Source organism: Momordica charantia, assembly GCF_013281855.1.
Source record: "Momordica charantia cultivar OHB3-1 chromosome 8 unlocalized genomic scaffold, Mcharantia_2.0 BLBB01000008.1, whole genome shotgun sequence".
NCBI lineage: Eukaryota > Viridiplantae > Streptophyta > Magnoliopsida > Cucurbitales > Cucurbitaceae > Momordica > Momordica charantia.
In genome coordinates this window covers 1,496,424-1,509,725 of record NW_028275166.1, presented here as the reverse complement: position 1 = coordinate 1,509,725, position 13,302 = coordinate 1,496,424, and the positions used below count along the sequence as shown (strand labels likewise).

The following is a 13,302-nucleotide window of genomic DNA, read 5'->3' as shown; positions in this document are numbered from 1 at the left end:
CTGGATAAATTCTCTCATTGCAACCAAACAAATTAGGTTAAAATCAACCAATGTTTTTTTTAATCCAAACATAGGGGGTGAGGTTTCAATACATATCATAAAATGAAAACTTTTAAAAAATTACATAAAACTAGAAAAATACCAAAAACATTACAAACTAAAATAATATATATATTTAACCTATTACTTTCTTAGTACCATAGAATGGTAATTCGAACTCACATTTTTTTATTGGTGTCTTCATCCATTGAATTATATTAGGATTAGGATGGACCAATTTAAAATTTTTGTTTACATCCAACTTTCAATGGAGTGAAATTAAACATTAAATTCTGTATAATTCTACGGAGGAGGATTGATTCATCGGGACTATTAGTTCAAATTTTTGATAGGGGCATATCAATAACAAAATTAGTTCTTCTTTTTATTTCTAACATAAATAACAATAAATGTAGTATAAGCTGTAAATAAATTTAAAAAAAGAATGCTCAACTTTGTAGTATTAAACCTATATCACTTGTATAGTATAGATGATAAATCTTTACCTTACAAAATCATCTTATTTACAAAATCGTATTCCTCCACAAAAATATTGGCCACCCATTACAATTTCTTTGAACTAACTTTTATCATTATTCATAAACTCGTAAACCTAAACCTGTTTTATTGTCTATATATGAATATGACTTGATAGATAAAGATATTTATTGCATTTTCAATGAATTTTGTTTCATTGTCTATATATGAATATGATTTGATAGATAAAGACATTTATTGCATTTTCTAAGAATCGATTCAATCATCCAGGTTTTGCCTTATTGAACTAAGAAAAATAAACATTTTATTTTAAACGATTACCCAATTGGAAGGTAAAACTTCCTCAAAGAATATAAGGTGTTTATGAGGTTGATCTTGAGCTGCCATCCAAGCACTAATACCTTTGTTTAACATGATATTTTTCCTCGACATCGACTCTTCACCACCTAAGATTGTAGTATGTTTCAACGTTTGGGATGTTTACCCATTAAAACGGTAGGTGAGATAGGTTCAGAACGTGTGTGACTAATTATATATTGTTTTCAGTTTTTATATACCGTTGGGTTCTCTTTCCTTATTGAAAATTTAAAATAACTGTTTATATTTACATTCAAAAGAACAATACTGAAAACTATAAATTAGAACTTAGAAAAATATATAATTCAATTCGAAACATATAAAAAAGAAAGGAGTACGAGATAAACCGTTGGGAATGGTAGGGTCTAATTCAACCCATTTGTTAAGCTTATTAATCATAACCTCTGTCCCTGTGAGGCTCCCAAAAGCCAAAAACCAACAGTTTCAGTGTAATACAAGTACAACGAAGTTATCATATCATTTGACCCTCGAAAGCAAACTAACAAATACCATAATTGATACAGCCAAAGAGGGGGCGGCGGAAGTTTGTAAAAAAAAAAGACAAGAAAATATTACAAGTACAAACTTAACTCTACTAAAGCATTTTACAGGCCAGAAGAAGGAAGAGAGGTCTGCAACTTGATCCTCCTCTTTCTGAAGCGCTCGGCAATGATGAAGGCGAGCTCAAGAGATTGCGAAGCATTGAGCCTAGGGTCACAGTGGGTGTGGTAGCGTGAGCCCAAGTCGTCAAACGTCACAGTTCTCGACCCGCCGATGCATTCTGTCACGTTCTGCCCGGTCATCTCCAAATGAATTCCCCCGGCGTGGCTGCCCTCTTGCTCGTGCACATCAAAGAATGCTCTCACCTCAGCCTGCCAACACAATTTCTATATTACTACTCACTTTCTTCAAACCAACCTAAGACTTACAGATGGCAGTTATTTTTTTCCTAGTACAACAACACGTGAAGGTATGGATTTGAACTCACGGCCTTTTAATTAGGGATATATACCATAACCAGTTAAGTTAGGCACAAATTGGCACAAATAACCGTTAAAACTTGTTGTTAGTGGGGGTTGACATTGAAAATGAAGTTTCAGCTAAACCCGTTACGTAGCTTCAAGAATTACTTCTCAACTTGAATGACCCACAATGACAGGTAAAAGAAGCAACTTAAGGAGTTAGAGGTTAAAAATATCATAATCGAAAAGTTTGTTCAAAAGGTGCAACCAACTTGGTGATAGGGAAACACAACTACTCCTCTCACCTACCAACCCCAATTCTTAAAGAACAATTTTGGTGCACGAACCTTATTTTGACTTATTACACAAAAATCTTTCTCAAGTCGTCCATTTCCTACCTCATCCTCGTTTGAACAGACAAAATAATATCTACAGTACCTTTTTACCGTTCTTTTTGCAATTATTTTCCAAGTGGCGAAGTACTTGAAATAAGAAATAATTAAAGCAACTGAGTGCTGCTGTTGCTGTTCATCCAGCACTAATTCCAAGCACTTCATAGGGAAGATCTAGAGATTTGGAGATTAAAGTTAATGCTCTAATGGCTATAAACAGATTCCCAACTCCTAAGAGTGACAGAAACCATAATGGTTGAAAACTTGAAAACATCCATTAAGGGGCTAAATCAATGCCACATAGTTATAAATATTGTCCATTATAGAGGGGAGAAACAACACACAGCATACGCGCAAGGAACTAAATACAATCACCAAACATGCTTTAAGAACCCAATTAGAATTTGACTTTGCTTTCCACTTTTCCAATGTTTTTTTCCCTGATCGTGTGTTAAAATTATGAATATCATGTTAATACGCAGTAGCTCAAAGTTCTACTAGTCATGCCTTCCTGATGTAGCCTAGCAGTATGTATAATAATAAAGATGAATTTCATACCCTGATTGAGTCGAAGGGGCGAGTCTTAAGACCACAGGGAGCTTTGATAGTGTTCCCATGCATAGGATCACTAACCCATGTGACAATTTGCCCTGCCCTGCGAACAGCTCTGATCAGATGAGGAAGCTTCACTCTCATGTTCTCAGCTCCCATTCTGGTGATCACTGTTATCCTCCCTGGCTTGTTTTGAGGATTCAAAATCTCAATGAGCTTAACTAGCTCATTTGGATCCATCTTATCGCTTACCTACACCACAAGATTCACCTTATTTAGTCAATTTATACACCATGGAATTTGGAAACAAGATATGATCATATGTCTTTGTTATCAAATTATCAACTAAACAACAGATCTGATGACTTACTTTAATCCCCAGGGGATTAGCAACCCCTCTTAAAAATTCAACATGTGCACCATCCAACTGCCTGGTACGTTCGCCCACCCAAAGCATGTGGGCAGAACAATCATAGTAAAGACCAGAAGTCGAATCCAACCGAGTCAGCGACTGCTCATATGGCAAGAGTAAACATTCATGAGATGTCCAGAAATCGGTTGCTGTCATGATAGGATGATCAGTAGTGAGTCCAGCGGCAGCCATGAATCCAAGGGCCTCATCGACTCGGTGGGCGAGTTCCTGGTATCTGAAACACCAAAAGAATAATAAAATGACTTAAAACCGAATTTTATCAGCAAACCTGAAATATCTTGTACCCAAAAGTAGAAATTAATGTCAATTAAGTCCCAATTCTTGCATATGAAGAATGATGTGCATAAACCAAAAAAAAGGGCATTCAATTCCCCAAAAAGAAAGAAGGTTGGTTTTGCTTTTTCTCCAATTATTACAAGTCTGTGTCGATCATGATTGGCTGGACATAAAGATAATACGCAAATTCGAGGAGACCGATCACTAACAAGCTGGGATCAAAGGGAAAAGAATTCCACGTTTATGGTTGTGCAGTAAATCTCTTAAAAGATCTCTCCAATTAATACAGAAGAAAATATGACAAAGACGCATGCCGGAAAGGGCACGGAAATGAAAGAATAATCAAAATCCCGATGATTCTTATCGAAAGAAAAAGGAAATTCAAAAGCCAGACGAATGCCCAAGATTTATTTTAGCTCTTTTTATGAGAAAAAATTCGTTTAGCTCTTAGAACCGTTCTCTGTTTGACTCCGAATAAATTTAAGAAGACGAAAGTGTCAGAAACAGAATTAAGCAAATACCTATCTCCCTGCTCGCTGTGCTCTGCAAAATCCAAGTTCCATTGTGTGACCCTCTGCATGGCTGCGTAACCACCAGTGGCAAAAGACCTTAAAAGATTCAAAGTTGCCGCAGCTTGACAGTAGGCCCGAATCATCCTCTGAGGATCTGGAGTCCTCGACTTCTCATCAAAAGCATCCCCATTAATATTGTCTCCCCTGTAACTTGGTAGCTTTACGCCGTTCTTCTCTTCGAACGGGTCCGACCTCGGCTTCGCAAACTGGCCGGCCATTCTACCAACCTAGACAACCAATTCCAGATTCACATATCAATTTAACTGAAATCATCGAAGAAAATGAAAATTACATACAGAAGCAAACGAAATGAGACCTTAATGACTGGCATTTGTCCTCCAAACATCAGAACAACACCCATTTGAAGAAGAATCCTAAAAGTATCACGGATGTTATTGGCGTTAAATTCCTTGAAACTCTCAGCACAATCCCCGCCCTGTAGAAGGAAAGCATTCCCCATCGCTGCATCTGCCAGGCGTTCCTCCAGGCTCCTCGCCTCTCCGGCAAATACGATTGGGGGAAACGCTTCCAGCGTATGAAGCACCGAATGGAGCTCCTCCTGATTTGGATACTCGGGAAGCTGCAGAGCCTTCTTGGACTTCCAGCTCTCGATGGCCCATTTCTCAGAACCCACCTTCTGAACCGTCTGCACCGTCGATGAAACTGATTTCTTCTCCGCCGGTGCATCGGAAACAATAGGATTCTTCGCAGACTCGGAAGCGTTGGCGACGATCCGCCGGGGCTTCTGATCGTTGGAGGGCAGAGAACAATGGTGAGGTTTAGAGGAAGGTAGAAGGCACTGAGTCTGAACAAACGATTTTGTAGGGACGATGGAACTGCCAGAGAGCGCCATGGATTCAGCTGCCTTCTTCGATTTCCGCGGCAGTTCGCTGCTGCTGCGATAACTTCTGCGCACACGGATCTTAAATAGACGCCATGGCACAGTTCCAGGCAGGAGCCACGATTTATTTATTTGTTTGTTTTAAAATGGAAAATTAGGCGCCGTCTAGACGGAGCCGAAATTAAACGGAGTGCTGTATTAGCTGTTGCACTGGTTAAAAGTTCAAACTAACGGCGCAATTTAATTTTAATCACATAATTTAAACAAAAACAGTACCTAACTATTAACTTCAAATTTGATTATTAAATTTTGAATTAATGTTTATATTGGTTCGTAAAAAAATAAATGAATTATCTATATGAAAAAATAAAATAATGCTGTAGATTAAGTGGATATTTTATATTTTATATTATTAATTTGAGAATTTGAGTGGTGGTAGTTGGGGAAAATGATTTTGTGATTGCTTTATCCTAGTGTGTTCACCAACCCCGTAGTATACATTTTTTAAGATATAAATACTTATTTCCACAAAAATCAAAATATAATCATAGCTTTTCTTTTTAGACAAATATAATCATAGCTTAAGTCGACAAAAGAAAATGGTAAGCTTTGATATGGAGCTCAAATTCACCCATCTTATCAATCATTTCGTAAACATATCAATTTTGCGAAATGATACTATAAAAAACAAAATATTTTTGAACTAACATAGGGAGGAAAAAGAATGCAAAAACAAAAACAAAATATTTTTCAAATATGTTAACGTGTTTGTATTTTTATAAATAGCACGTTGGCGGTGGTATTTACTACTAATAGTTTTGAAAGTCTACGTCTCCTCCTTTTCTATTCACAAGTTTACTTACAACAACATGTCTTTTTTTCATTTTTCGAATTCAACATGTGAGATTTAATTAATTATTTCTTCGTAAAATTTTAAAAGCAATTTTTTTTAATATTATAGATCTAATTTTTATAGATTTGAAAATATATCTCGTTGTTGTTTGTATTTTATGTTAATTGGTTTTTTAAGTTCGTAAATGTATCCTTGAATTTTCACAATATAAATGTCAAAACCATAATTTCTATAGAATTAATATTCTTTCTGAACATAATTGATTGATGCCTGCTTCTTTTTTTAAGTCCAACATTTAGACTTCTATCTTCTCAATTTACATTAAAAAATAAAAAATAAAAAATCTGCCGAACATTAATGATTAAATATATTGTTCTTATATTTTTTAATAGCGTGGCAGACAGTTTTTTTTTGTTAAATATCACACACATTAATGGGTGTCAGAGTCCGGCTAGGCTGAGAAATAAAAAACGTGGCTCACACACTAATCAATGATTTAATTAATTATATTAGGATAAGACAGATTTTTTTCGGCAATTAATTGACTCGAGTTCTTTAACTATAGTTGAATTAATAGGGTTGAAGAATAGTGTCTTTATTATATGGTGTTGGTGTCAAGTATGTTTCTTTAACAAACATTTGTTATAAAATAACTTTAATTAAAATACAAAAATATTTGATTATGCATTGTCTTAAAATTAATTTTAATCGTTAGTTGCCAATATAAATATAGTTCAATAGTAAATACGGAGTGAGCATCATTTTATAGGTGGATGCATATGATATTGTTATGTTGTACCGTTTTACAAAACGATTATACAGTTATACGACGCTTAAAATATTGACCTAATAGAAATTACACTCAAGTAGAATAAAATAAGATCTGAAGAAATTTGATGAGAAGCATAATAAAAAGTAGGAATTACAAGTATTTTTTCCATATTTATAGAGAGGAAAACCTTAAAGTTAACCGAATATCTTCGATAATTCAAATTATTTAGATATGAACTCCAATTCAAATTGGACTAAGTTATAATCTTTTCCTATCCGTAACAAATTCAACTAAAAGGCTTTTTGAGTTCAACGTGCGAGTATATGTATAAGGACTGAAAAAAATCATCGATATATATTTATATAAAAAAAAGATATTTATTTACAAAATAGAGAGAAAAAAAAAATTAGGATGTGGGGTCACCAAATGAAGGGTTAGAAAACGTCCGGTCAGCACTTTGAACGCCACCCCACCAACCGAGCCCACCAACCCGCCCAACTTGACATCGCCTTTTTTTTCCCTCTAATTTTTAATTTGTTTATTTTAATATATGCTCGACATATTTTATTGAAATTGACATTTTTTTAAGAAAATGAAATTGACAATAATTCACAACCTGGACGAGCCTCAAATTGTGCGGAGTAGATAGAATTTCAATAATTATAAAGTCACATCATTTAATATAATACAAACGTTGTAGATTGAATTATATATTTAACTTTTAATACATAACATATACGAATAATAAATAATATCACATGAAACTTATATTAAAATTTAAAATTTTTACTTTTGTAATAAAATTAAACATTTAATCAACAAAAATAAATCTAAACTTTCAAAGTTTGGAAATAAAATGAATGGTAGTTTTAAAGTTTGAATAGAAAACTTATATGTAGACAAAAAAAAAAACAAACATTTTATCAATGGAACGATTATTTGTCGGCATGCTCAAAGGTAATATATATTTGATAATTGATATAAAAAGATAATATTAGGCGTGTATTTCATTTTTCATAGAGTAGAAATAAAAAACGTGCAAAATAATGACAAAGACATGTTAGTAACTTAGTACGCTTATCGGGATAATAAAGTAGTCGATCCAAAGTCAAAATATTTGTCTCTGTATTTTTTAAAAATGATGACATTAATATTTTTATTTTCATTTGTATCTCATTTCTTTTAAACATAATTTTAGCACAACGCTTCATTCACTGAATTTCTTGAAACATAACCGTAAATACATATCATGATTTCCTGTTGTGTATAAAAACAAAAACGAAAATAATCTAAAGTACAGAAAGTAAAACAAACATTTCAAAATTACAGGAACGAAAATCAATATAAATTAAAAATAGATAAATTAAAATAAATATTTTTAAATCATGAAAATGAATCAAAATCAAAATTACATCAACTAAAATAATATCGAAGAAAATAAAATAAGAGAGAGAGAAAAACAGCCGCACACCACATAAGTTGGGAGTTGGTGGGCTCGAATGCCACCACATCTTGACCCACCCAACCCTACCACTTTCTTCCTCTTCTATTTAATTTTAGATTAAACCACCAACTTTCTTGTAAATAAATAAATTGAACTACCAACTTCATCCCTATAAAATATTAAATCTTATAAATTATCTCCTTATAAAAGTTTTATTTTACCTACCTAAAGATCCATGCATCTTTTTTCCTATTATTTACTTCGCCTTTGACAACCAACAAAGTTAGTCCACCTAAAAACACCAACTCATTGTGTATACATATAGAAAATGTGTTAAGGACGATTGATGAGATTTAACACATCATAAGAACCCATTTGAAAATTTTTAAATCATAGAGATCAAATTAAAACAAATCCGAACTAAATTCAAATTTTTTTAAATCATAATGAACAAATTGATAATTTGATTTCTCATTATTGTTAATTTGAGAGAGGTTAGGCGCAGTCCACAAAGTCAAGCTGAAGATGATCTATTGCGTCAAGTCAAGTTGAAGAAAAAGTGTACGTTTTAATTAATAAAATATTAATGTTCGGAAAAATCGGTCAAAGTATTCCTAATCGATTAAATACCTTTGTATCTATAATAAAGAACACCTAAATCTTATTATGATTTTTTTTTGTCCAAATTATAAGACCAATTTGAAGTAGACTTATTAGTCGGTTCAATTCTCCAACATATACAACCGAAAAATTGTAGGTTGATTCAATTGTAAGAGATTTTTTGTGGTCATAAATTTTCAGAAGATTTCCATTTCTCATATGTACTTGAGATTCTAGTTTGAATGTTTGATTCTCTTATTTGGATTCATCAAACTAAAGGCAACTGGAACTATATAAATGGAATGAAACAGAGACTAGAACAAGTCAGGAGAGAGTTGAAGAAAGTACATACACTTTCCCAGTTTCCACTTTTATGCTTCTACAAAATTAGTTAGCAGAGTAGTGTGAAGCCCACAGATGGTGTCCACAATTTATTGCCTGCCAGAATCAAGGAAGACGGGTCAGAGTGCAATCTAAGCAAGCATCCTCCTACAGAAATCATAACGTCAAGTCATTCCTGAACATAGAATCACAGAAAAATACTCCAAATATTGGTTTTTTTCAAGAACCGAGAGTCCAAGACTGATGCTGTATAGTGTATGATTGTATCACAAGCAATACTCTTTAACAAATGGCAATTATCCGCCAGTGCCGTCTTCCAACCATTCGTTTTCCTCACTCTCTTATCCCCCACCACCCCAAAACCCAATCTGTGCAGGGTGCAGGAGATATGTTTTGGAATGGCCACCTTGATTGAGAATCAATCTCCCCGGTGAACTACCAAAATGAGTGAAAGAACTACCGAAGAAGTGAATGAAGGCAATTTCTTATCCCATTATGTTATAGAAGAATGTCATTTGTTCTGTGCCCTCAGACACTCGGGGCAAGAGAAAACACTTGAGTCCTATTCAGAAAGAGCAATATTTATCAAAAGGAGAGGAAGTGCCTTGGATAGATACAGAATTTCCAAGGAATAATAGTAACTAAAATCTAGGGCAGAATAATTTTGCTGTTGGAGCAGGCGGAAACTAGTTCCTCTTCCTTTCTAGGATCATGTTTCTTATTGAAAGATAAGAGGGACCGAATAAGAATTTTGCAATCAACAACATGTGGAAGTAGTGATTCGAACCTTTAATCGAGAATACCTGTTTTAACCAGTTAAGTTATGTTCCAGTTGGTAGGAACACGGATAAAATTTAGAGCAAGAGAGAGGAAAACAGGATGGGAATGAAACTGGACACTTGAAAATATCTCTTTTCTTATTATAGAGTGTCATAACTTGGTCCTTTTTTTTTAAATCCGTGTGTCCGGACCAGCTTGCGCACAAATCTCGACTAATCACAGGCCAACCACCTGACCCTACTACATTTGGTTTACAAGGTAACTCGTGGGATATTAAATCCTAGGTAGGTGGCCACCATGGTTTGAACTCATTCCCTCTAAGCCGTTTGCTATTTACTTGGCCCTTATAGACCACTAGGCTATCCCATGAATCCATGATGGTTGTGACATAGCTTGGCCTTGACATCAATAATTGTGCTGACTATTGACACAGAGAAATTAAACCAATCAGATCTTCCTACAGAACGCTAAACCATTTACTGTGCCATGTATTTATAAGAAAACAAAGTGACAGGGAAGAAGCCTACCAAGCACGCATGTTTTGCAGTAGAAAAGACCTAAACTTTTTATTTGAAACAAGAATACCTATTATATAAGCATGTGAAGGGGGGAAAAAGGTCGATGGGATAAGGTACATATACATATCCTAACCCAAGCCAGCATGATTACAGAAAAGGTCGCTTAATTGGCACTCATATAAAAGTACCAAAAGTTCCATCAAGAGAGTTCCAAGAAGAGGCCACAAAATGAGCGAGGTCTAAATATTCAACTGAATCCTTATGTTCATTTTATAAACAAAAACAAAAAAGGCTGCAATTCCTCTCTAACCACATATACCAACAAAGAACTATATCCAAGCTTTCTGCCAAAGAATTTATGCCTAAGTAGTACCCACTACAAAAAATGCCTGACCCTTTGGTCTTATCCCATCATTTCTGCTAAGCAAAACAGCAGAAAAGGTTTGGTAATATGCATAACAATATCCTCAAATACATGATGAAGACTCGTCTATGATTTCTCAATGACATGTACACACATCTATGGTTAAGGAATCTTATATAGCAAGAAGCTTCGATGCTGATGTTAACAATTCCATTGTTGACAGAATAGCTCACCAGCAGTCTAGCTTGGGCTTCTAGTGACTAAGGTTTATCAGGAAGTAAACTAAAAAGCACCCTTATATTTGAAAGCCAGTAATTAAATTGTTTGCTTGATTTCAGGAAGCTTAAAGAAAGCCCTTATTACTGTGGGGGAAGATAAACTTCAATTCAGTCAATACTTTCAAGTTTCAACAATTCAAAATCTATGATAGAGCTTTGGAGAGGAAATAAGTACAAGCATTGATTTAATTAAAAAGATACAAGGCTCAGATATTCTAGAGGTGTGTCTTTCCCAAACAACTAGAAAATACTCGCTAGTTTCGACTGCTGAACTCCTAATCTATCAGCGTCGTACTCACTTCAGAGAATCCATTAACAGATTTCACAACCAATAACAAACTACGGAAAAGACTTTACTACACCAAGTAACTGATACTAATAGCTTAGCAAAATAGAAAAGCATTTCTAAATTAAACAATATCAAGACCAACAATGAAGTTGCCTTAGAGCTAGATTACACTATGTAGTCTTATTTTGGTTCTTAATCACAAAGGAATCTTGTGGTTTCCATCGGTTTTAATCTTACAAAATAGAGAGATTATTGTGGTCAAGTTTATTCTGGATTCATTTCGCTTCTTCTAATTAACCTTGATACAAGTTCATTTCAAATTTAAAACATGTTCAAACATGAATATACGAAACAGAAATATTTTAGTTTGTTGAATAATAGAACATAACGAGAGCTTTGTAGAAGGAAAAGAAGACATTGCAAACCTAGAGGTCATTCTTGAAATAAAAATAGATTCGAGTACCCTATGCAAACTCATCGTTCACTATTATGATTTGTTTATGTTCACCGATTCATAAACTCATGTAAACACATATCTCCATGAGATGTTCTAAAATTGAATTCCAAACTCCAACCAAATGTAAAACAAAAATTCTCAGGAGTCATACCATTTGATGAGCCAGCCGAAGAGAAAATGCTGCATAATAGGAACTTTCTCCAACACCTCCGCTTTATACATTTTGAGCAACCCACTGTTCACCTTCTTCCAAGCAGGAACCCCACTGATATCATCCAGCAACGGAGAGTGCTCTGCAAACAAACCCTTCTTCACTTTCTTCACGAAAGCAATACATGAAAGATACAGATACTCATTGGAAAAGTTATCCAATATATCAGGATTGTGAATAGATTTGGGTTTCATGTATTTATGGTCAATCAACTGAGAGGCCCCGAAAATGAAAGGTAAAAAGTGGTAGTCGTCAAGACCCCAAACCCCGTGTGATCCCGCCGGCTCCAAACAATATACTAATTGCAACTTCCTCATTAACTCCAGGTACTTAACGAAAACTCTTGCAACAACGGCTTGATAATCTTCTTCTTTAATAAGCCCTAACCTCGCCAGGCAATACAACCAGGCGGCAAAATTCGTTTCGTGACCCGTGCCGTAATCGATTCGGCTCGAATTTCCGAAGCTATCTGTGAAATAGGGGACTAACTCGACAGTGGCGGATCTTCGATCGTCAGGAAGAAGCCGTAGGATGAGGTCATCGCTGTTTTCGACCAAGCGAGAGTGCCAAGTTCGGTACGAAACGTTGCCGTATCGAGCTGCTTGCTCGGTGGGAGGTATTTCATCGATCCAATCAATTAACGAATGAAGGATTGAGATAATGGAATTCACGGTGTCCGATTGGTGGCAAGGATCGGAAATCTTGTGGCCGCGCATGGATTCAGAGAGGGCGACAATGAAGCCTAGGAAATTCTTACCCGAATCCGAATCGTTGAAGCAGCGGATATCTTCAGGCGATTGGATTTTCTTGGAAGGGGCTTGAAAAAGAAAAGGAGGCCCAACGAGCGGCACCTTCTCCGATTGGGGAACCGGAGAGAGAATTATGGCTTGCCGGGACTGTTCGTTGGGAGGGAGATTGAGGGCTGGAGCTCTGATTGGACGGTAGGCTGGAGGCGGCGAAACTTCCGACCACGAAGGGGGCGGCTGAGCAAAAGTGGTGGGGCCGCCGCATTTGCGGCATGTTCCACATGGCGCAGTTGTAGAGTCGTGGGCGGCGGGGGAGGAGGACGCCGGCGGGCATGAGGTGTCCGGCGACAGAAGGGTTTGGTGCGAGTGAGGATGTTCCATTGCTGCAGAAAGTGAGAAGTGGAACTGAAAGGAGATGGTTAGATCGGGTGGCGAAGCAAAATGGAAGCTGATTCTGGTTTTGATTCTTTTTGCAGGGACGACGGAGAAGTCGGTGAACTTTCTAGGAACAGCCCACTTTGAAGCCCAACCTTCTAAACCCAAGACGTTTTTTCTTTTTCTTTTTTTGCATTGCGATTATGGGTGTGCTCATTTTATTTTTCAATTTTCACCTCCAAAGAATTCCTATAGTTCTTTCCTCTGGTCTTTAATTTTTTTATATTTGTTTTTGTCTAGAATTTGGGGTTAAGATCTTTTTAATACAACATGCGGTAGTTAGGAGTCAAA

General features: G+C 35.7%; 2 protein-coding genes across 3 annotated transcripts; both read right to left on the bottom strand.

The window, feature by feature from the left end:
* Positions 1-1,243: 1,243 nt before the first annotated feature.
* LOC111004835 (Class-II DAHP synthetase family protein) lies at positions 1,244-5,017 on the bottom strand. The gene is made up of 5 exons (XM_022276054.2): positions 4,398-5,017; positions 4,031-4,308; positions 3,171-3,447; positions 2,807-3,052; positions 1,244-1,766 (listed from the first exon to the last, which is right to left on the bottom strand). The coding sequence occupies exons 1-5, from the start codon at positions 4,932-4,934 to the stop codon at positions 1,500-1,502; spliced, it is 1,605 nt and encodes a 534-aa protein (XP_022131746.1). The 5' UTR covers positions 4,935-5,017; the 3' UTR covers positions 1,244-1,499.
* Positions 5,018-8,865: 3,848 nt separating this feature from the next.
* On the bottom strand, positions 8,866-13,161 carry LOC111005140 (uncharacterized). 2 transcript variants are annotated; one of them, XM_022276533.2, is made up of 2 exons: positions 11,771-13,161; positions 8,866-9,080 (listed from the first exon to the last, which is right to left on the bottom strand). In XM_022276533.2, exons 1-2 carry the CDS (start codon positions 12,955-12,957, stop codon positions 9,065-9,067), a joined length of 1,203 nt encoding a protein of 400 aa, XP_022132225.1. In that variant the 5' UTR covers positions 12,958-13,161; the 3' UTR covers positions 8,866-9,064. The 2 variants fall into 2 exon arrangements, with proteins under 2 accessions (XP_022132225.1, XP_022132226.1); XM_022276534.2 differs by having other exon boundaries at positions 8,866-9,029; positions 11,771-13,157.
* Between the last annotated feature and the right edge of the window lie 141 nt (positions 13,162-13,302).